The 23,396-nt window shown below is 42.6% G+C and overlaps 2 protein-coding genes and 1 long non-coding RNA gene across 3 annotated transcripts in view; 1 reads left to right on the top strand and 2 right to left on the bottom strand.

Moving 5' to 3' along the window:
* Positions 1 to 102: 102 nt before the first annotated feature.
* zdhhc13 (zDHHC palmitoyltransferase 13) lies at positions 103 to 4,880 on the bottom strand. Its single transcript, XM_088371408.1, has 17 exons — positions 4,780 to 4,880; positions 3,827 to 4,050; positions 3,375 to 3,497; positions 3,234 to 3,311; positions 2,979 to 3,123; positions 2,832 to 2,896; positions 2,453 to 2,615; positions 2,216 to 2,341; positions 2,012 to 2,145; positions 1,827 to 1,927; positions 1,581 to 1,705; positions 1,450 to 1,512; positions 1,278 to 1,371; positions 1,106 to 1,189; positions 848 to 1,005; positions 672 to 769; positions 103 to 602 (listed from the first exon to the last, which is right to left on the bottom strand). The coding sequence occupies exons 1-17, from the start codon at positions 4,801 to 4,803 to the stop codon at positions 464 to 466; spliced, it is 1,944 nt and encodes a 647-aa protein (XP_088227534.1). The 5' UTR covers positions 4,804 to 4,880; the 3' UTR covers positions 103 to 463.
* Positions 4,881 to 16,872: 11,992 nt separating this feature from the next.
* On the top strand, positions 16,873 to 17,858 carry LOC148401105 (uncharacterized). The gene is made up of 3 exons (XR_015857441.1): positions 16,873 to 16,962; positions 17,586 to 17,700; positions 17,802 to 17,858. It is a non-coding gene; the product is annotated as an uncharacterized LOC148401105 (long non-coding RNA).
* Positions 17,859 to 19,163: 1,305 nt separating this feature from the next.
* Positions 19,164 to 23,396, bottom strand: part of mpped2a (metallophosphoesterase domain containing 2a) — a 37,169-nt gene continuing 32,936 nt past the window's right edge. Inside the window, exons 5-7 of the mRNA XM_088371178.1 lie at positions 21,627 to 21,742; positions 20,751 to 20,864; positions 19,164 to 20,671 (exon numbers count right to left, since the gene is read on the bottom strand). Of these exons, the coding sequence (XP_088227304.1) occupies positions 20,553 to 20,671; positions 20,751 to 20,864; positions 21,627 to 21,742 (349 nt within the window). The 3' untranslated portion in view covers positions 19,164 to 20,552. The remainder of the gene's footprint in view (positions 20,672 to 20,750; positions 20,865 to 21,626; positions 21,743 to 23,396) is intronic.

Raw genomic sequence — 23,396 nt, 5'->3', positions numbered from 1 at the left:
GTGAGCTGGAACTTATTCTGGCTGTCAAAAAGTCTTGTTAGAAGTTTGCAGACAATTTGGTTTAGCGTGTGAAAAGAGAAAGACAATCTCCGAGCCCACACCTAAGAACAAGTTGCTTTTATTGAAATAACATAGTGGTCTTTCATTATGAAACTCATGCCATTCATACAAAACACACTTAGCACGTAGAAATATCTTTACTCTCCATTTTTAAAAAAAACAAGCGTGAGAAACTTAAAATGGCAATAAAAATTGTACATTTCTACAATATATTTGCAAGTGATGTGTTTGACTTCCACAGGTCAAAAAGGCAGCAACAGGCCTATACAAAAAGAAAATAAAATCCACTGGAGTGATTTCCCTTTTATAATGAGCCTTTGGATGGATTAAAAAAATAAATAATGACCCTGTGCTTTTTTTTTTTTTTTGGTCCGAAGCGGTGGTTTAAGGTCTCTCCTGAGATTTACACCATGTCCGTGTGTCTGAACAAACGTTGGTCGCGGCCTGGCGGGAACTGCTGCGTCCAGTCGATGATGGCCGGTTTGAAGAGGCCGCAGCAGCGCAGCTGGAAGAAGGACACCAGGTTCCTCAAGACACCCAAACTATGGAGAGACGGCATGGATTGATTGGACACAAATCAAGACCAGAACGGGGCCAAACTAAAAACTCACTTGTATGGATTTTGGGACAGGGACAAGGGTAGTCTGTGTTTTCTTGCGTGTATACTCAGACTCATTCTCTCGGCAGTGGTCAGTCCGAGGAAAGCGATCTAAGAAAAAAAAATTGCCGTTCATTGAGACGGATGGACTTCGGCGACGATACTTCAGCACGGTAACGAACGCCTCGCCTGGTAGAGCTGCAGGAGTAGGATGAAGCTGGACCAGCAGGTGTGGTATAAGGCCAAGAAGAAGATGCACAGCAACCACGGAGAGCAGTTGATGATGGCCAAGACCACCGCCAGCGGACCGTGCTCCTCGTGCTGCGGCATGCAATGTTTCGACCAGTCTGGAAACGCAAGAACTCATTCGTGATTTGTTTTAAACAACCTGAGGTGGCGCTGTCTAATAGGAAAGTAGTAAATCGGTGCTACGGAAGCATGACTCACACACGAGGCAACCGTAGAACATCCAGACGGCCATGAGCAAGAGGCAGATCAGAAAGAGGACATAGTAAAGATGATTCCTGGCTCCTGCAAAAAAAAAAAAAAAAAAAAAAAAAGCTTTCAGTCAAACGGAATTCACATTCGGCGGAAACGTTGCCTCATGACGCCGTTGTACCGATGCAAGAGTTGGTCCATACGGAGTGATGGTCCTGCTTGGCGACACACGCGTCACATATCGGGCAGTGGCTGGCTCGAACTGGTTTCTTAAGCTGAGAGAGATTCAAAGCGTCAACGATTGCACGGCGGCTTCTGTGATTGAGCTCGAGCAGTTTTGCTGGAATTCTTACCATGCAGGAAGTGCAGAAGATGCTCGGGTCCAGACAGCCGGCCTCAGCCAACACCAAGACATTCTGGAGAGGCAAAGAAACATTAGTGACAACAGCCTCATCATCCCCAAAAAAAAAAAAGTAAGACTGACCATTTTCTTCTCCTCCTCAGTTGCCTTTACAAATCCAGGGTCAGTCTTGCAGGCACGCAGGTAGTAGTAGAGCAGAGCGGTGGCGGTGAGCGTGAAAAGAACCTGCACCGTGGCGCTGTGGCCATGTGGGGGCGCAGACGTTAAGAAACAAGAGTCTACTGGCTGGGATAGCTCTGAATTAAAATAAAATTCAAAGCTGACTCTGGACAACATAGTCCTACATTCTACGGCACGTGCAAAGGATATCTGGTAGGAACCAGAGGCACCAAGTGACGAGCATCCAGAAGATGGAGGCCATGAGAGTTGTGGCTGGTACAAGTGACTGAAACATGGCACTGGGGAGATTCCTGTTGAGGCACAAAGATTCAGGTCGTGGTCATATTTTCACGTACATCCTGCAAAATATCTTACAAGAGCAAATAGATCCGAACCTCGAGGCCAAACTGACAGCACCAACCACGCATGCCAGCAGGATCCCTTTGAGCAACCAGGAGTCGGAATTCATATCCAAAATGGCAGCCAAACAGCCAAAAATGGCGGTGGAGAGCATAAAATGAAGAAACATCTAGAAGGGAGGAGGAAAACCAAAAATGACATTATGTCTGTGAAAGTAGAACGTAGTGATGTTTGCCTACTTTGTATTTGGTGACAATTCGTAAACAGCGTGAGTTGGCTCGGCTCCTCTCCTGTTGGACTTGGTTGAGCATGAAGATGAGGAGGGGGCTGTGCACCTGGTGGGCCAACTCCAGAGGTGTGTGTCCCTGTGAGAGGTACGACAAAAAAAATTATCATGAAACATACACACACTGCTGGCAGTGGAAAGAAAGATTCGACATATTTGTGGCACTCGGGTGTTTTTGAGTGAGGCTCACGTTGATGTTTTCCAAATCCAAGCTGGCTCCAGCCTCCAGCAGCACGCACGCGGCATCAACGTTGCCCGCCAGCACGGCACAGTGTAGCGGAGTGTTCCTGTTCACTTTGTCCACGGCGCTCACCGAAGCGTTGTTTTTAATTAAAAAGTTTGTGGGCTCAGGCCTGCGATGCAAAGACAATTTATTTTCTAATTTCTTGCTAACAGCCACATTACATTAGCAGACAATAAAATCATCTAGAAGTAGTGGACACCCGGATATCATCTATCATTTTTTTAAATGTTTTTCTTGATTTAGTTCAGGATTAAAGAGATTTTTTGTGTCACTATACTTTTTAGATACCATTGAATGAATTTAAAAGTCTTTAATTGAAGCATACCCGATAATCTTCTGGGCTGCTAGCATGAGAGGCGTCTGCCCGTTGCAGTCAGGGCTGTCAACTTCCTGGAAGGCAAAAAAGTCCAAAATTAGGACAAAAAAGAGCATGGTAGAGTAAAATATAATAGAAACGTGTTTTGGCGCTAACCTGCCCCTTAGCCATAAGATAAGCGGCTATGGCCATGTGCTGGAAGAGGATGGCGAGGTGAAGAGCGCGATAACCTTCTCCGTCGGCGATGGAGGGATCTGCTCCGTACCTTATCAGCTGAATGACCATGGGCAGGTGGCCCTGTCTGCTCACAGAAACACAAAATCTTATTGAAGACAGTTGGACTGAGAGGTTACTATTAGCATATGTCTATGACCGATCGATAAAAGATATTCAAAAGGTGTCGGTCGCCACCTTATGGCCCAATGAAGAGGAGTTGAGTTCAGGTCTCCTCCAAGCTGGTCAACTATTGCTCCTTTAGAAATGTAATACCTAGAAAAAACATGGTTTTAATTTACATACATTTATTTGAATATTATTTGCTCATGTTCGTACTTGACTAGCTCCAAACGATTGTTGATGGCCGCCCAGTGCAACAGCGACACGTTCTCCTTGTCCAGCTGCCTGACGTCATACCCGGCCTCCACCAGCTCCTTACAGCGATCCAAGATGCCAAACCTGCATGGAGTTCGTAGGGACACAAGTCTTAACACTTTTGCATTTTTTTTTTTACTTTTGAGATTTTCTTCAAACCACCTTCAGTGCAATATTTACGATGTGCAGTCACATTTACAAAGATGACAGTAAAATATTACAAATACGAATAGCTCTCACGTCAGTGAGAAAAGGGAGTGGCCATTTGGATAAGCACACAGGTATGACTCAGCAGATAATTTTTCTCATACTTCCTCATTCCCACGAGGCGCCGCTTTGTTTGAGTGCAAGTGGTGACTATTTTTAAAAAAATGCTCACGATGTCTTCATCGACCGCATGCCAAAAATCTTACTGTGATGCCTTCACTATGTCCCAGCTGCTGCTGTCATCCAGGTGCGACCGTTTCTTCGACTGTAGACTCAGGTCCAACGCTTCATCCACGTGGTTGCCAAACTGTCCGTGAAAAGCCGGCACGAACGGGAGCCCCATGGCTCCAAACGCTGCCGCTCTGGGCCCGTGACTGTGAGAATGACCTGAGTGTCCATCCTGACAGCTGTCATGTGCATGACTGTGCATCTGCAACAATCCAAACAGAAAAAGAATGTCCAAACTGTGATGTAATCCGCTTCATTGCAATAACAGACGGAAAACGTTATTTCAAAACCACTTTTGGGGTAGGTGTTGGAACATGATGCCCTGAACTTGCACATGACTTCTAAGTGGGCAATCTGAATCTGAAATATTTGTTGCATTAATTCATCTTTTTTTTTAATGACTGCATATTTTAATTAGGGTACATAATAGACAATTATGTTGACATGACAATAAGCGTGTTTTGAAAAAAATAACATTACTCCTGTGATGCTGAAAGTCATCAGAGCATCATGAGGCTTAAGACACTTGCAGGAATCAAGGAAACATTATCAGATCGATAAATATGAGGAAGACGTCTCCTGCACTGATTGCACGCCTGCACTGTCAGTCCCCTCTAATACTTCAAATCAAGCCCGTTTGTAGAAATTCTGCTGCCAACACAAGCAATGGTGCACACAAAGGAAGAAATGTCAAGTAACTAGCGTGCACAATGTTTACTGTAAAGCTACTAGCATGAGGCTAGCGACCTGCAGCTAACATTCTGACAGTGAGTGGAGAGAAGGACAGGTTATTCCGCCTTCAAGGAACTTGCAGACAGACGAGTTCGACAATGCTAGCAAGCTGGCAAATCAATTAAAATGTGACAAAAGAGTGTTTTTGCAAAGCGAGCCAAATGTAGTAGAGATGTATTATATTAAAATACAGACTTACATGACCACCTTTGCTCCAGTCCATTTTGTTGTGAAGGAAATCAGGGAAAGTTGCTGCTCATGGAAAGGCCGGAGTCAACAATTCACTTCCGCTACGTGCCTTTCAGAATAAAAAAGATATTTCCGTGACAAATATAATTGTTAAATAAATGAAAATCTAATTCAGTAAAAAATAAATGTGTCCTACATTTGTCTTAGTGAAAATTATATCACAGCCATAATTTATATTTTTGTGCATTTTTATCACTGTTATTTGACTGTGTTGTGTATCAATTTACAAATTGTGACGAAAAAAAAAAACACTAATTAAAATTTTACTGAGGTACATAACTGGATAACAATGGAGCAAAAAGACGCCTACACAACACAAAGTGTCACAGTCATTCTTAAATTAAGAAAATACAAACTAATTTGATGGTCACCCTTTAACAATAAAATATCCCGTCGCGCAGTTATCATGTATCAAATACTGCGTAATGATAATAAAATAATACACTTAATAATACACGGTTATTTTGAAGTGTTTAATTGACCATGTAACATAGCCTTTGAGTCAATAAGTTCCTACACGTCCACTTGAAAAGCAGCAGATGGCGCCATAGTTCAATAAATGGAGAGAATTTATTCCATCGAGCACTCGTCTTTTCTTGCAGGGTTTGCCACCCCTACACATTTCATATGTCCCATAAGAGCAATTTTCCCTCAAATGACATCAAATGATATTTCTCTCATAATAATGCACGCGCGCACACGCACGAGCACACGCGGATAAGCAGTCAGCGGCTTTTGAAAATAGAGGAAGCAGGGTCATCCAGTAAAAACATGTAAGGGGGATATTGGACAATGGATAGTACCTCCCAGCTGTGTGATCATGCTCACCAAGCCTCATTCATGTTTTAGCCCATTTGTGCAGTTCTTGAAAAACATAAATGTTTTCAGTCTATTTCAAAACAACTTTCCTGCAAAAAAAAAAAAAAAAATGCTACTTGATAAAAGTCACCAGCAACATCTTGGTGATGGAATTTTGAAACATTAATTTTTAAGGAAAGTGGATTACCAGTTAAAACAAAGATTTAAAAGAGGCAACACTGAAAAAAAATCTATGAGCAGAAAAAACATATACACACAAGTTAGTGATTACAATATTGCAAAGAGAGTTATGATATTAAACGAAAATCCTCATTTATTTTGAGGCACAGATAATATATTTTTTTTTTCAAAAGAGTGGATTTATCTAACTGAACCTGACAGCTGACTGTTTGATCGTAATGAAAATTAGGGAAAGGGGGGGTTCAGTAATATGCACTCTTCACAGAACACTTAACTCAGACTCTCTTGAGATATAAACACTGGAAAGTGAGAAGACCAGAGCTGATACAAGTTAATTATCATAAAAAGGTGCGTGTGTATGTGTGTTGGATGCTGCACAGCTGTCAGCCAATGGAAACTCTTCAATCACCATAGAAAGGAATAATAAAAAAATTCCAAGGCTCGTGAGTCTGCTTTCTCTTTGTTATTGGGATTTTTATAAACACTTCAAATCCACTACACTCCACAAATTCTGTTCAAATTCAGTTTGAGGTTTATTCAAGTAAGGAGCATCATCAAAACTTCCAATATGAACATAAAAAAAAGCCATTGCATGGTAACACTAATCGAGAACTGGTGGGGTCATCAAGTGGAATGAGTCTGTTTTTACAGACAGTTACAGACGCTTGGAGAAGTAAATCAGTGTGAATATGAGCTGTTACGCTTGGGTGGAACTGAGGACCTGCAAGGCCAGAGCTGATGAATGGCGCTAGATAAAGGCAGCGAAATTATGTCCTGGGCAAAGACAGATTGTCGGTCAGAGTTCAGGGAGGACAAGAGCTTCATCTTCGGGGTTCAGGGACAGCACCAAATTACAAGATAGGATTATTTTGTGCCTTCGCACGATGGTCGGAGAGAGACGATCGGTGGGGAGACATTACGCTGCGAGCCTCGGTTGCTGCAGTGAAATCAGTTGAGCTTGGACAAAAAAGGAATGAGAAGGAGGAATCCAATTTTACACACTCTTGCCTGTGTGCTCCTAATATTGCCGCAATATGGGATAACATGATATAGTACGACGGAACTTCCAAATTGCCTCACAAAAGGATACCGCTTGGTTGTTCAGAGGCCTCAATAGTGATGTCGCACGAGTCATCAATTCGATTCAAATAAGGGTTAATTTTAGAGCAGTGTGTTATTTTTGCGGGTAAACTTTATTTACTTGATCTCATCACTCAGTAAGGGCTAATGTGAAAATTTTATTTGGGATCTGTCACAAACTTTTGTGTGTTTTTTTTAGGACACAAGTGCATGGAAGCAGGGAGTTCAAGACTGAACTAGAGTCATCTAAAAAATTCCCCAAAAACCAAAACCAAATCATCTATACAAAAAACAACAAAAAATCAATGCTGAATCATCAAAAAGTCAAAAACCAAAACCAGTTTATCTATAAAAAAAAAAAAAATGGAAAAACCCCCAATGTCCCCAATATCCCAAGATGTAAAATAACAAAGCAACACAGAACATAAAAACGCACATGACCACTGACTGGAAGAGAAACAGCAAAAATTGTCTGACGGACACCACCGAACTAAATTCAAACAAACTGACAAGGCAACAAGGTACACCTGGACAAGACCCGAGCGGCTGAGTGATCTGATTGGTTGACCCGAGAGACCTGGTCTGACAAGATCAGGTAGAAACAAAAACCTAACAAGCAATACGTAGGAAAAAAAAATCCCCACAAGAAAATATAACAAATCAAATCTCACTTTAATCCAACCAATACAGATCATGAATACAACTTTCCTCCTTGAGATACTTTCAAGGAATTTTACAAAGTTCCACTGACGGTGGAAGATGCTTGATCGGCCATATTTGAACCTCGACACAAGGCTGTTGTTCGCTAAATGTAATATTTCGCTAATTTGCATTCAAAAGACATTTAGTTTGAAAAGTTGACGCTCACATCCATAAATTTTGTACTGGCCTTCACACTAGATATGGAACTGGTCATTCCTTCCTCCAAAACCTTGGCCAAGCCTTCCATATACTGGTTTAAATGTTCTCCCCTTTAACCTCTGGGCATTTAGCTGTCCCATTACTCAGGGGACCTCAGCCATTCGGGTCATGTCTCATCCTTGTTCTGTCAGAATGAATGCTTAAAAATGTTCTTCTGACTTCTCCCTCATCACGTTTAGCAAAACATTCCCAGCATGTGAAATTCAGCCAGCAGATCAGCCGCCCGCAAATGGAAAATTGATTAGTTCTGGACTTGTGATTTCTCCAGCGACTATGAAATGGTGGCTTCATTGCAAATTCTTCGAAAATATCAACTTTTCACATTTGCGTAATCACTCAAAACAGAGTTGGAAGACTGAACAGGTTTCTTGGAGTTTGTGACATTTTCTCTGAAAGCAGCCCAAATCATTTTGATCATACTTGACCCACGACGTGTGTCTTTGTGAGTTCGTTTTAATTTGCGTGAGAGATTCCACAGAGGTTAGGTGCTCTTCTCTCGGTCTTCCAGAGAACCACCTCCCTGTCCAGCAGTGCCAGGGTGGTGCAGAGCTGGGCGGAAGGGTGGTGGGAGTCGCTCGGGGAGGGGTCAGGCTTGGCGAGGGATGGACATCCCAACAACAAAGGGCCGTTGGGGTGATAATCCCACCTAATGCCCCCTGTCTGCACCATGTCTGCAGTGGCAGATTGAGTGCACTCATGCAAAAGGTTACTTGGGTGATCAAGTGCTCTTGTCGAGGGGGGAGGGAAGGCGTAAGGGGGACGTCACAGGCCACATGTCTTCAGTGGCCTCGACGGACTGTTGTCCGCGCAGATCAGCAGAGGCGGTGATGTTCCGCGGCAGCTGATTCAGCAGAGGCAGGCGGGGTGGCTCATGCATTATGCAAGGTCTCGTCATAGACTGCCGCCCGTACACAACGGGGGTCAGTCGGGGGTGAGACCACATATTCCGGAATGATATCGAAATTATTTACCACCTTTAGATACGTTGACATAATACTCTCCGAGGTACTTTCAGACTTGAAATCGCTGTAATACCTATGCCAGGCCAGTAGTTGGCAGTGTTTGACAGCAACGTGATATTAACATGACCTCGGCGAAATCTTGAAAAACACAGATGTCTATATTCTCGGTTATATAAGTGTGGGATTGTCTGCTTCACAATGCTGCTGAGGTTCTGAAATATATTTTTGGGAGGCTCATAAATTTAAAATCAGGCAAATTGAACGCATATCACTAAAACCAGTCAAGGTTGTACTGCAGTCTCTCGCCCAGACTCACGTGTCGGTCTAATGAAGAGAAGTCCTTCAGAAAATGGATGGATACCTTGATGAATAGATAGCAATAGGGATATTTACTGTCGTTCATGTATTTCCTGCCTTTGCACATGAAGGGAACCCAGGTAGCTGTAGTCATGCAGTAGGCATTCAATTAATTTTGCTTTCACTAAGTTTTATGATAAAGATAAAATACAAGTCCTCCAAATGACTAATTCAAATCTAATTGCGTGATTTTGCCACAAGGTCACCACAGTCTGTCAATAAAAACTTAAGCAGCCCTGCTCACACTCAGGAAAGCAATAAATTCTAAGAGCTCATAAAGAAACTGAAGAGGAGCTTTGATGACAACATTCTGTTAAGAACACACACAAAATCCTTGATTTGGAAGTTTTGGGCTCATTAACACCATGAGCAAAATAAAACTCTTTCAGCACACTGAACTTTAGTGAGCTGAGTTTGAGGATAATGTGAAGATGTTCTTCGAGTGCAATTTACAGAATAAGCACAAGTATTTACTTGAATTGGAGAGTTGTGTTTAATTTCACAAAGGGAGACCTTCGTAATATGAGAAAGATGAGAAATGAGAGACGACAAAACAAATCCACCCTTCTTAATTTACAGTTTAGAACTGGAGCATAAAGTATCGCAAAGTCAAGGAAAGATGTCCGTCAACTTAGCTAAATTTGAAACGATAAGGTTGCCCCCGGCAGTAGTATATCCACAATCACAGTTTGAGTCTCAGAAATGTGGACCTAGCAAGAGTATGACGTAATGTTAATCACACCAAATATATGTACATTGACAAAATGTGAACCGAATCTAAACCAAGATACATTTTGGATAAGTAATATAGGGCCAAGAGGGTGATTATAGCTTGCTATCTAGCTATTTAGCTAGCTAGCAAACCTAAGCCAAGATACATTTTGGATAATTAAGATAGGGCCAAGAGGGTGATTATAGCTTGCTATCTAGGTTTTTAGCTAGCTAGCTAGCAAACCTAAGCCAAGATACATTTTGAACATCTTGGATAAGGAAGCTGGGCCAAGAGCTAGCTAGCTAGCTAACCGTACTAGTCCATCAGGCAGCATTCTGCGGCTCTTGATGTGCGATCGAAGGTGCTTGAGCTGAATGTGTTTGTGGCTGTCGCACCTCTGACAAAGGGAGCCATACATAACACAGAGTAATCGAGGAGGACAAGCCAATCAATAGCCAGAGAGGCCGTTTGACCCACGCTTTAAAATGACAAATCTCCTGCCTTGCATCACGGAGATTGTCTCTCTCCTTTGCACTGCAACCAACGGTGAGAGCCGGCTGGCCAAAACAATGAGAAAAGACAGGAGCTCTGTCAGCTAACCAAAGTTGTATTTCTCTATATTCATACATGGCGCGTAAAAACTTTTGTGAATTTGATTCAGGTGAAGACAGACAGATTCTGAGCTTGGCGAACATGTGGGTCATGGTATTTGATTTTATTCCACCGTCACTTGTGCTATTTGTCTTCAAGTGGCCTGTCCTGTAGATTACTCTGGCCTCTGTCAGGCTCCAACCTCGCACTCACTGCTTGAAGGACAACCAACTCGACGGCGAATGGAGAAAGAAGAGAATGGGTCATTTTTTTTAGTTTTCTTATTCTGCGACATTTTCATGACGATTGAGTAATTCTGGTGAGGATCCCAGAGGTAACTCATCGCGATTCATCTTTGCTTGGCCGTTTCTAATTTGCATTCCGTGCTTTAGCTAGAATCTAATGTTTATCCACTGTGGCCAAGAAGCTCATGCTATGACGTACATTCTCAACTCTTGCTTGTCAACGGGTCTCGTTGTGACTGTGTAGAGAGGTTCTCTGCGGTTTTATTTCAGAAAACTGACCCATACTGAGGCGAAGAGAGCCCAGTAGAAGCCGTGCGCACAATGTGCAATGGAAAATAATGATGACTCACTAATTGGCAATTTCAAGCTACCGCCACGCTTTATAGTTAGCTTTTCTGCTTCTAATGCAGTGGTTAAAATCCAGAATGACTCGCTCAGAAAAAAATTTACTCGTTTGTTTAATTTCACCCTTTCACATCAATCGTCCTCTTTAAAATCGCTCTTACACAGAGTCTTTTTTTTCTTCCTCCAAAATACAAAATGAACTTAGTAATCAGCAATGTGTAGTGCGGTGATGTTTGTAATGTTTTTGCTGCTTCTTTGAAAGAAGTTTTTTCCGGCCCATTTTGTTTCCCAACAGGGTTGTTTTACAGTGAAGACCACAGATGGCGGCAATCTTTAAATTGATTGGACAAACAAGACAGAACCCCCGCCATTGATTGCAAAATCCACTATTAATGACTTTGCCACTCTGAGCACACAATGTTTTCACTGCACAAGTCACAAGAGGAAGAAGAAGAAACATTGCACAAAGACGGGCTGCTCTCAGCGACTCTAAAAAAAAAACGTGCAGTTCTAAGAAGATCTCAAACTAGCCGTGGTGGAGTAAATGCATCTACCGTGCCAGAGTCCTGCTGTGTGATTTTGTACTAGGGGAGGGGAAGGGGGGCGGCGAAGGTGGTGGGCTGGATGGAGGCTCATTCATCAAGTCATTACGGGAGGTGGCTCTGGTGGTATTTCTGCCTGTCCATCAGTAGAGGAGGACGGAGGAGACGTTCCCAGAGGAGGACACAAGCTCCCCCCCCGTTCCATCTTTCTTCATCTGTTCGCCTTCCTCCCCCCCTCCAATGCCCCTGGCCTGTTTTTCCTCTGACAGCTCACCTTCTGACTGCTATTACCCCCTCCCTCCTCTCTTCCATCACACAGACCCCCTTTACTTCCATCTCTCCATTTTCCGCCCCTCCCCTTCACAGCCAGCGTCCTCCCCTCGCATTCCCGCCACTTCCTTCGACCGACTCTCTTCTTTTTTGCATTTCTCCCGGGAGGCAGCCCCTGACTCTCAGATGTCCCTCGCATGCCAAAAATTACTATTGACATTTCAATTCAGTGGACTTTTTTTTTTTTTCTTCCACTGCTCTCTGCTGATGCCTTATAGCAGGAGGACATTTACATGTCAATGGGCCAGACAAAAAAGGGAGGCCGAGTCTGCCCATCTCCGTGTCCTTAAGACACTGGCTGTAACTCCAAATTTATGGCTTGGCTGGTGATGAGAAACCTTTTGTGCCTGCTCTATAGATGAGTAAATGTCTTATTAAAATTGGCTCGCAACAGGACTTGTTTGCGAATCCTCCATTTGCCGATCGATGTCGGTAAACCACAAAGCGATAAATTACAGAATGCCACTTAAAAGTGAAGCAGTGCAAAAGTAAACTGCTTTTGAGTCCTCATTCAATCATTGTTGTTTTTGCGCACTTTTGAAACATAATTCCAGCCTGTCAAAGAACAAGAAAATCACGTTTGTTTTGCAGCTTCACTCACTCGATACAAATTACGCCTTTTTTTTGTCCGATGAAAAGATTTGACAGGTTTTTCTTTCACCTTGGCGCCAGTTAAAATAAAACATAGCCGTGTGTGTATGGACCGTCTTAATGCCGCTTTTATTCTCTGCTCTTCCCGTGCCGCCATGTTTGGGATTGAGTTTCCTGCAGCCAAATCGACATTCCAAAGTGCGGTGGTGACAGGTGAAAAACAAAAGAAGGCTCGTGTCCTTTTAGGCACTGGCGGAGCTAGGATTATTTTCTTTGGGGGGGGGGGGGATAGGCGGCAGAGGGTCAAGGATTTGTTAAGGTATCCGTAGTACAAAAACAAAATATATTTTTATAAACCCCAAATATTCTTCAGAAAACGCTGATCATAAAAAATCTGAAAATATCCAAAGATCAGTTATCTAAGGGTCCAAGCAAATTTTAGAGGGGGCCCTGCAGCCCCCACTGTAGCGCCGCCACTGCTTTGAGGTCAACTTTGTCTATTTCCTCATAAAAATCAGTTTTGAGAGTTGTAAAGAAGACTACATCTGCATGCCTACGAACATGAATGTAGTGGATATTTCTCGGGAGGCTAGCTATAGCGCCACCTGACTAGTCCCGCAGCGTCGAAGCGCCGTAATTATCTTCAAGAAGCTGCACCGCATATGTAATAGGCCTGTTTTGGAGAAGTCTGGCGGCCACTCAAGGGAAGAAAAAAAAGCCTTGCAGCATTGATCTGCCCTTCTGCGTTTAGCTTTAGCATGGGTTAAGTGTTTAGCTTTAATTGGGACCAAATTCATGCAGGGGTTTGTGTAATTATGCCAGAGTCAATCCCCATCCCTCCTTAGCGCTATCGAGCAGCTGCTCGCTTCAATGAAAGCATGTGTCAAATTGTTGAAGAGGAGCCTCCGTGTATTTGTGCCCGTACCTTCCTGTTTGTGCAAATTATTTAAATCAATACACACAGGAGAGAAACATTTTAAAGAGCAACCAGACGCAGTTAGCATAGCAAAAGTAGTTGGCTGGCTCTCTCGTCAATGCAACAAACTACAAATCTTAAACTTATATTGCTCTTTTTGTTCTTATTTCATCACCAGATTATTAAAGTTGAACTTTTAAAAACAAACTAGAAAAAACAACATCAACTTTTAACAATATTGTTCACAATCGATCATTTTTATAATTTCCACCATGTCTCACGTAATGATTGAAATAGCGACACACTGTGCTGCAGGAAAAAAAAAAAGGGGCGAATGCGCTATTGTTGCTGATGATTGAGATCAGGTGGTCGCGCCAATGAGCCTCATCTTGAGATTTTGTTTGAACAAATCTTGCAGTAATTGTGATTGGTGTACCAGGCGCTCGTTCCATCACGCCGGTCCCTCGACACAAACACACAGATGCATATGAATAAACACACACCTAATTTATCGTCTCTGTTTTTACTGTGTGGACTTCGCAGGAACTGAAACACCGAAAACTGAATTTTTATCTTTTTACGAACAATTTTATGACTATATGAACATTGACTTGAGGGCTGTTATGAGTGCACATAAGTTTTAGGTTTCATATTTTTGGGAGACTTTTGCAGGTTCTTGTATGTCTTTTACAGATACTTAGCCCTTGATTGGTTTTTCTCTCTCGGGCATGTGTGAACTAAGCTGCAGAAAATATGAAGTAAGTAGATTATGTTTGATGATCCACACTTCATTTCTTTCAGGATTAGCAACTCCTGACTGCCTGGGTTTATGCTTTTTTTTAATGTTGAAGGATTCACCCAGGTGACAGAAATGTTGTGCTCCAAATCTTCATCTCCCCAGAACTGCTCAAAAGTTTTTATATTTTAGGAGAGAGTTTGAACCGAGAGAATCCCGCGACTTTGTTCAATTGAGATCGGCACCGCCGCGGATATCCCCGCCGTCTCCTTTGTGTGAACATAGACAATAATTACACAGATGGACATTCAATTAAAAGGAGGCCGTGCACCTTCACGGCTTATCACGGAAAAAAAAGAGAAGTGCCACGCTTAATTAAATGATTCAACTGAGGTCTCAAGGCCACGGCGCTGTTAGACCCACAGGGAGGAAACGCTGCGGGCGAGCACCATCTCGCAGGTAAATAAAACAGAGAAGCCAATTAATAAAACATTTCCTTGCCTTGTGTAGGGAACAGATCTTTTTTTTTTTTCTTTTAATAAGCTTATTCCATACGCATTCAAGGAGTCAAATGATCTGGCCGCCTGCCGAGGGGATTAATATGATTATGAAGAGACTCAAGGAGTGTTTTCCTAACGAAGGCCATGTCAGGGCATGTAAAGAAGTTATGTCAACACATTCGAATTCACCGTCAAGGTTTGCGGAGGGGAAGGTCGGAAATTCAAAAATATAGACGGAAGAAAAGGTAATTGATTCATTCACTGCCAACCCAGTTAATATCTTTGCCGTCAATGGCAACTGAAGTGAAATATCTGCAAAATATCTGCACTCATGTTTGGGAATGCAAATGATTACGAATTTAGGAATTTGAGTTTAGTGTGTGTGGTGATGTTCAACTTGATTGACGCAAGAGGCCATCTTTCATGTCTGCTCTTAACTCGCACTGCCAACTCCAACAGGTGGACTGAGTGCCCTGGGTGAGCCTCCGCTTATGTGCGTTTGAGTCGCCAGGCTCCGTCCGGGCTCCGCAAGACTGGCGCCAATTGACCATTTCCCAGGAATTCCTCCGGATTACATGCAAAGGCCTCCACAGATACTCTTTCACTGTTAGATCTCAACGGCTTTACTGTCATAAGCCAGCGGCTGCTCTGTGTGATACTTTGGCTTTTGCGGATTGGCTTGCTATTAATGATATAGTGGAATGCGAGTTTTGGATGTGAAGATCAGACGCAAGCGCTAATTTGTGTACGCTTTGTTTCGGTGGGCCGCTGCGGTTTAAGTCAAATCGTTTTTTGCTCATCCTCGACATAAGCTCTCCGGTTGAAAAGTATGAAGCGAAGTGTAAACAAAGCACTTTAAAGCACAACAGCATTTTAGCTGGTAATTAAACCTGGTATTTATTTTATTTCTTTTTTTTCCTGTTTTCTTGTTTGGGGTTAGTAATAATAAATAATTTGCTGTGGTTTTTCCCCTCTAAATCAAAATGACTAATTAAATATAATAATATATATATATATAATAAAAAATAATATAATAATTATGATAAATTACTCCATATTTATCTTTAATTAAAGTGTAAAAACTCAAATGTAACTTCTAACAAGCACATATCCACTGGCGGAGCTAGAGGGGGGCCCGCGGGGTCACTTCCTGTGACCTCTTGGCTAATACCGTGTGTTGGTTACCGTCATGAGCAATTGCCGGGCTGCAGCAATCCACCAGAGGCATGACGCACGCGTTGTCCATCTGGTATCCGCCATGTCCTGCTGAGGGACTCCCTCCTTCCTTCCTATTAATACGCGCCTGGTGTAAGAAACTGAATGAATCGGCTTGAAGACATTAATGAGACATTAATGAAGTATTGACCTCTGAGCCGCACTGCTGTTCACTCAGTCTGTTTGCTTGCTCGCGTACAAGCGGCGCTCAACAGGCGGTTTAATTTGGTGTTTTTGCACCTATTTTTTGCGCTGATTGACAGGTGAACCTGAAGCTACTGCAATGTTTAGAAAAGAACTTTTATGGGGACTATCAGACTATTTTTTTTTTTATTCATCACAATACTAAACAAAAATGTCATTTAAAGTGTCGTGTAAGAAAATATGTATCCAGCCATTTTGTCAATAAATCAATTTCATCCCTGTGTACGGAGAGATAAAGCAAGTCGGTGGAATGTAACTTTTCTTTTTCATGAAAAATGCCTGGAGAATACAAAAGAATAGCGCAAGCTATTATTTGTGCCACAATGGGGCTGTTTGGAATTTACAGCTACATCGTGAATAGTAGCATCTCAAGAGAATGTCAAAATATCTCTAACGTTCACATGTTTATGACACAAGGCGAGAAGATGAAGAGACTCGGGACTACTTTTGTGATCCTTTCTTCCAAGGTCAGACATCATAAAAGCTATATATGCAACATTTCGAACATTTTCCCATTCAAGTTTATACAGACAACTTTTATCACCAACTTGATTTTCTCCACACTATTATATAATTAAAGGCAGAGGAAGACATCATGTAGTCATCTTACTTTGCAATTGAAATTGCCAGTAAACAATGTTCTAAATGAGTGAATAATAAGTCGGCGAGGCCAATGAATTGTAATTACAGTTATTTTCTAAATGTCATGTAAAGCAAGAATGTGGAAGGAAGTCAATGTCAAAGTGGCGGCGTTGTAAAGGCACGAGGGAAGTAGTCATCCTTCGCCGTGATCCACTTGTGATAATCACATATTGTTGGCGGGGTTGGGGGGTCAATTCACTCAGAGTTCAATCAGCGCTCCTTTAGAAGTCGGAACGTAAGGAGAGGTGACGACATCCATTCATTCCGCGGCGGAATAATTAATTCAGAAAATAATTAGCAAAGCTGCATCATTAGCCGGTGAACTTTCCGTTTAATTAAATTAGCTTTTACACTGGCAAGTGACTACATTAAACCTGAACGCCTCACTGATTTACACGTGTCTTTATGTGCGCTGTAAATTTCCATTTATGTGTGCGGGGGAGGCATTCCATTTGTTCATTTCTTTTGCGTGCCACGTAATTGATACAAAACAATCAAGCAAATTTATATTGTGTGGGATTGCGCAGAAGGAATGTCACACTGGAAGAATGATTATCTATCTATCTATCTATCTATCTATCTATCTATCTATCTATCTATCTATCTATCTATCTATCTATCTATCTATCTATCTATCTATCTATCTATCTATCTATCTATCTATCTATCTATCTATCTATCTATCTATCTATCTATCTATCTATCTATCGGTAGCTTCATCGCTAACTACCTACTAGCCTGCCTCATCCGAATCATCGGAACACGAATATTGCGTGTGGACTTGAGCTTAGCATTTAATACGATCACCCCCAAGTGCCTGGTGAGCAAACGATCCTTCTTAGGTGTTAGCATCCCCCTGTGCTGTTAGATTTTTTCATGAACAGATGGCAACGTGGGTGAGTGGAGAACGACTTCATCGCAATCTTCATGGGAAACGGTTCTCCTCAAGGACGTGTCCCGAGCCCATTACTGTTCATCTTGAGGTCTGAACCAGTAAGAACTACATCTTCACACAATAGTGGTGGCCTTCTCGAGACTCAACGAAGCTCGAAAAATAATTGCGACCTCTCGTCCCCATTTTAAGGATATTACAGGTATGGCCAAAACATGGACGATCATCAGGATATTTATTATTACAGAGATTTCCCTCCCAAAAGAGGTGCAGAGTTGACTCGCTTCACCATCACCAGGATTTACATTCTGCGGGTAAACCTGCTAAAGGCCAAAATCTTTAAAGGCGTTTCTGTTAATGTTGTTTTGTGATAAATCTCATGATGGAATCCCTTCGACCAACATATACTCTCCATATGACAAAAAGTGTTTTTCTCAAGGAAAAAAAATCCTAGCTCCGTTAGTGCCTTACTCTATTAGAATCCAGTGAGTGGACATTCCCAATGATTTTCAAGCTATCGTATCTTCCGGACTATAAAGCGTACCTAAAAACCTAATTTTTTTTCAAAAAGCCGAAAAGCGCGCCTTATAGTCCCGTGCGCCTTATATAAGGACAACGTTTTAAAATGGGCCATTTATTGAAGGTAAGCCTTATAGTCCGGTGCGCCTTATAGTCCGGAAAATACGGTATTTCTATCTGAAATAGAAAGATCCTACATATTATTGTTATTTTCATACTCCGTTATAATCCGTGGAACATGATTATATACAGTCCAGTATAATGTTGGGTTGATAGACCGAGAAGAACGCTCCGTTCCGTTAAAGGGCGATGGCGTACATGCGAGTATTTATTACAACCCCAAGCCAACAGAGACGGACGGACGGCCTCTCGAGATGAGGTGCCTGTATGCAGTCATGTCTGCCCCTGCTCATCTGCGGCCCGTGTTAATATGATTAGACTGGATTATGGTAATGTGCGGGGGGATCTGGTGGGTGCGGGGCCATGCTTTGCCGCTCTTGTTTCGGGGAATAGCTAATTGGTCGGGCTGCTTTGATGTTGTGGTGACGGGAGGGGGGTCGGTGGGAAAAAGGCTGGCAGAGGCGCCTTACAAGTCAAGCCTGTTTTATTTTTGGACTACACCAGATTTGTGTTGGCGAGAGGTGGAAAGGAAGGAAACCTGATGAAATCATGCGAGAAATGAGCGCCGATGATTTTATCTAGGCCTTATTGCTAAGCTCTGGTTTGTGGTTTTTTTTTTTTCCGCAACACAAATATCTGGGTCAGAGAAGGAAACCTACATTCTGTCAAAAAAATGTTCAGGTTCAAGTGCATTAAATGACAAACTATATAATGAATCATTTCCAACATAATAAGAATGAAGTATACGATAGAAATGTCAGAATGGTGACATTTAGCAAAACTAACTTTTTACCGCAAAGTGTTTTTTTCCCGCCCTCCATCATACAACGTTAAGTGACATTTAGAAATAAAAATATTCTTTGAGACCTTAACGACGCCCCGGCATCAACACTGCTGCATTAAAAGTCGAAAAGATTTCATAAGTAAAAATCTGCAATTTTATTTGCATATAAAGGCAGCTAAATATATCACAATGAACAGAAAAGAGAGGACTAACATTTCCATACAATCAGAGAGAGCCAAAGAGAAGGGAAGGAATAAAAGCACGAAAAGAGCATTTACAGCAGCAAAGTCAAAACTACTATTGGCAACATTTTTTTTTTTTTGTGCTAGCAAGATTGCATTTACACACAGTGCAAAATTAGAAAGAAAACAAAGCAATAAAATAAAAAAACTATCAGAATGACACTTGAAAGGACAACATAAGCATGTTTAGGCAGGCAATCAAAAGCACCTGATGGATCGTGACGGCCAAACGTTTCCTCTCATCCAAAATGAACAAGACGTAAAAACAAAACAAAAACCCTGTGGAACGAAAAAAAAAAAAAAAAGGACCGCCCACCCTTCCTTCACCCTCGTTAAACACAACTTTTAGTACAGAGATTTTACAACATGAATATATAATATATATATATTTTTTATACATAAACTTTCCAAATTAGGAGTCATCGAATAGGATGGAATCTAAAGTAAACGTTTGGGCTGTAATTTAATAGCTTTCGGTCCCTGCGCGAGTTCCGTGTTGTCTAGCGGGAAAGTCGGACAATAAATAAGGACTTTTTTCTTCCCTCTCTCTTTCTGATTTTTGCAGAAAGAAAGAGTGGAGCTCTAGCTGAGAACATTAAAGCTAGTTTAAGGCAGTGTCCCTGTCAGCCAATAAGAAAAGCGCAACTGACGAGAAAAACTAACAAAAAAAAATCAAAACTAAAACACAAAAATGGATGATACAACAGCAAAACATAGATGGCATCCGTTGTTCGGTCAACCAAACAAAGAAATTGTACAAATTCACAAAGCATCATTTATCTTACAGATCTGACCGATATTTATCAAGAGCAAGATTGTTTAATCACAAAATTCCCCGGGAAAAGGAGAATACCGGTGTTCTGCATTTTTTTTTTGTCAGTGGTGGTACAGGATGACATTTTTCTCCCTGCAGTCAAAAAAAAAAAGCAACAAGATGCAGCTCTGAGATGAAAAGGGAAGTCGATGACAAAAAAAGTGGCTCATAATTGACACCCCCCCTTAAAAAAAAGGCAAGTGATGTCTCGAGGTGAAAACTTCCACACATGTTGATTTTGTGTGGGAAATACAATCACAGATCCAAAAAAAAAAAAAAAAGACCAACACCGATATTCTCCTTCAAGTTTGACCCGATACATCTCCAAAAATTCTTGGAGAGGACCAACAGTTTGCAAAGACACATTCTTCTTTTTCTTTTTTTGTTTTGTTTTTTTAATTGACATTTGTAGAAAAAAAATTCTCACCTCCAAGCCCCGCCCCCCCCCCCCCTTTGCTGTGGTCTCAGGAGCTGGAAGGATTGGGCAGGTCGAAGACGATGGGAGGGTTGGTGGGCTGGAAGCTGACGGTGCAGGTGGACGCGTTGATGAACGTCGTGTAACCGTCCGTCATGATGCCGTAGCCTGGAAAGCGCAACACAACCATGGCAAATGTCGTCACGGAAGGACTCAAAAAGGGATTCAAAGAAAAACGACAACTGACCTTCATGTATGCCGCCAAAGGCGTGCAATTTGGGTCGCACCCTCTTCTGGACCGTGTTGAGCAGCTCCACGCAGCCGACCCGCTGCAGCTCCTTAGGAACCCAGTCTCGGAAACCTGCGCACACACATTCCACATTTTTTTCCTTTTATTTTAAAGTGATCATTTTATGAATTTCATGTCAATATTTGGACACCTCTCTGCTTTTGCAATTTTGTATGCTAATCAGAACAGTCCAAACTAATGCAGTGGTAATGTTACAATTACAGTAAATATTTGTATAAAGGCAATAAATATAAAACAATCAATCGAAAAAAAGCACGATCAATATTTAGAGCGACGAGGACTTCCTATGAAAAATAAATCTAATTAATGGCTCAATAACTAGAAGTGATAAAAAGAAAAATGTGGAGGACAATCACATTTGAACTACTTCTATATATTGAAATATTTTCATCCAGAAAGCCAGCATGCAGTATTTATGTTTCTATTCCTTAAGCCAGCCTCCAACCAAAATCGGATCCGTGCTCTTGTTTGTGGCATCTGTCACAGTGCTACAAAATGGAGTTCACATGCAATCAACGCCAGGAGCGGCGGCGGCGGCAGCAGCAGCCCCTCCGTAGGCGAGGAGGAAGGAAATCACTCAATAAAAACAGGTGGAGAACGTAAGAAAAAAAAACGAAAGGGGGAGGAAAAATAAACCAAGTGAGTCTAAACACCCAGAGAGAAAACACAATCAGTCTGGGGTGATAAAATCAACAATACACGTTTCTTCCTTTCATAAAGTCAAACACAAATATTGAATCCTGAAATGTGTCTGCTACTGTTTCTGCTAAAATGAGGTATTAGATGCGGGGGCGATTGGTTAATTGGTCTCACCCAGCGGCGGGCCGTGGGTCATCAGGATGTCGATGCCTTCTGGGACCAGGTTCCATTTATCCAGCAGGGACTGACCCCGGGGCAGATTGAAGCCCCAGCCGTTGAACCACGGAGACCTGCGAGAATTCAAAACGGTTCAGTGTCAACATTTCAAATACGTGATGAGCGGCAAACTCATCTTTCGGCGCGTCCAATTCAAGGACGCGTTCCCAAAATAAAGCGGGAAGATCGAAACAGAGGGGAGCTCGTGTCATGCGTCAACATCACACCCTCGGCAGCCCCTCGGCAACCCGCTACCACATTGATTGACGGCAGCCGGGCCACCTCCGGCGGCTTGGATCAGAACGTGCGAGCTCCGGGGTGACAAGCTGTGTCTTTCCTGGCGCCCACAAAGAGAACCTCCATGTGGCTGAGTGGGAATGGATGGATGGATGGATGGATGGATGGATGGATGGATGGATGGATGGATGGATGGATGGATGGATGGATGGATGGATGGATGGATGGATGGATGGATGGATGGATGGATTTGGGTGGGTGGTTGGGCTGGGTGGGATGGATGGATGGATGGATGGATGGATGGATGGATGGATGGATGGGTCTCGGATGGATGGATGGATGGATGGATGGATGGATGGATGGATGGATGGATGGATGGGTGGGTGGGTGGGTGGGTCGAATGGATGGATGGATGGATGGATGGATGGGTGGGTCGAATGGATGGGTCGAATGGATGGATGGATGGATGGATGGATGGATGGATGGATGGATGGATGGATGGATGGATGGATGGACGAAAGCAAAGCGGGCAGATGTTTTATCAACGGACAGAGAGCAACTGAGTAGATGGGCCTTGATAAATTGAGCCTTCATTTATCACAATAGTGGTAACGGCAATAGAGGGCTGACAAGAAGGCTAAGGAAGATAGATTATCATCATGCCGTAAGACGAGGAATAAAGAAACTCCATCAAAAGCCGCACAAAGCAAAAGTAGATATTTGCTGAGGACGTCAAGATTTGGACTCTGCTATTCTTTGACTAGTCTGGGCCCACTATGTTTAGCTTGAGTACGAGGAGACGAGGGCTTCCAAAGCATCAATAAGTCCAGTTACAATGAGCAGTGGGTCACCTGGTCGATCGCAGCGGTGGGTGAGTCCGAGCAGACGAACCCCAAAAATCACGAAGCTTCTAAATATAAACGAAGGTCCTAAATGATTTAGACGTCTTCTCAGTGCGGCGCTCCGTGCGTACGTGCGCTGGGAAACAAAGGCGGCTCCGAAGCCCACGCTGTTAGGGTTTTCTGGTTAGTTTGATCCTATGATTATGTTGGAATGTAACCTGTAATAATTAAACTCGCTTGTCCTGTCTTAACAAAAGTAGTAGAACAAAGTGCTAAGATCTTTTGTTCTGATTGACTAGCTGCAGAGGAAGCAACCGAAGTGTTTTGTTCACACAACATCGTGAAGGACCCCCTGCTGTGCTTTGATCAGTCAGGGGCTTCGACCATTTGTCTACTCTGTCCCCCACTCTGTGCTTTGATCAGCCAGGGGCTTCGGCCATTTGCCCACTCTCAACCCCCACTCTGTTTCTCTTAATAAATATCCCCTCGCAGGAACAAGGGTTCAGACTTCATTCTGGAGTGAGTGAACTCTCCACCTGCAGGTGTCAAAAAGGACTTACTTGTCTCCGTGTGGTTCTTGCAAGATATTGTTTGAGTGAACAAATCTCTAACATTTTGGTGCCGAAACCCGGGACCCTCATACCCATCA

Source organism: Syngnathus floridae, chromosome 3 (assembly GCF_059516105.1).
Source record: "Syngnathus floridae isolate MCC-2025c chromosome 3, RoL_Sflo_1.0, whole genome shotgun sequence".
NCBI classification, from domain to species: domain Eukaryota; kingdom Metazoa; phylum Chordata; class Actinopteri; order Syngnathiformes; family Syngnathidae; genus Syngnathus; species Syngnathus floridae.
Note: the sequence above shows the minus strand (reverse complement) of the source record. Positions and strands in the feature narration are given on the sequence as shown.

Coding starts and splice junctions, on each gene's coding strand:
- zdhhc13 (XM_088371408.1), bottom strand. CDS start 4,803: ATGGACTGGAGCAAAGGTGGTCAT. Junction 4,051..4,779: donor ACTGGAGCAAAGGTGGTCAT/GTAAGTCTGTAT, acceptor GGATTGTTGCAG/ATGCACAGTCATGCACATGA. Junction 2,342..2,452: donor TGGATTTGGAAAACATCAAC/GTGAGCCTCACT, acceptor TACCTCTCACAG/GGACACACACCTCTGGAGTT.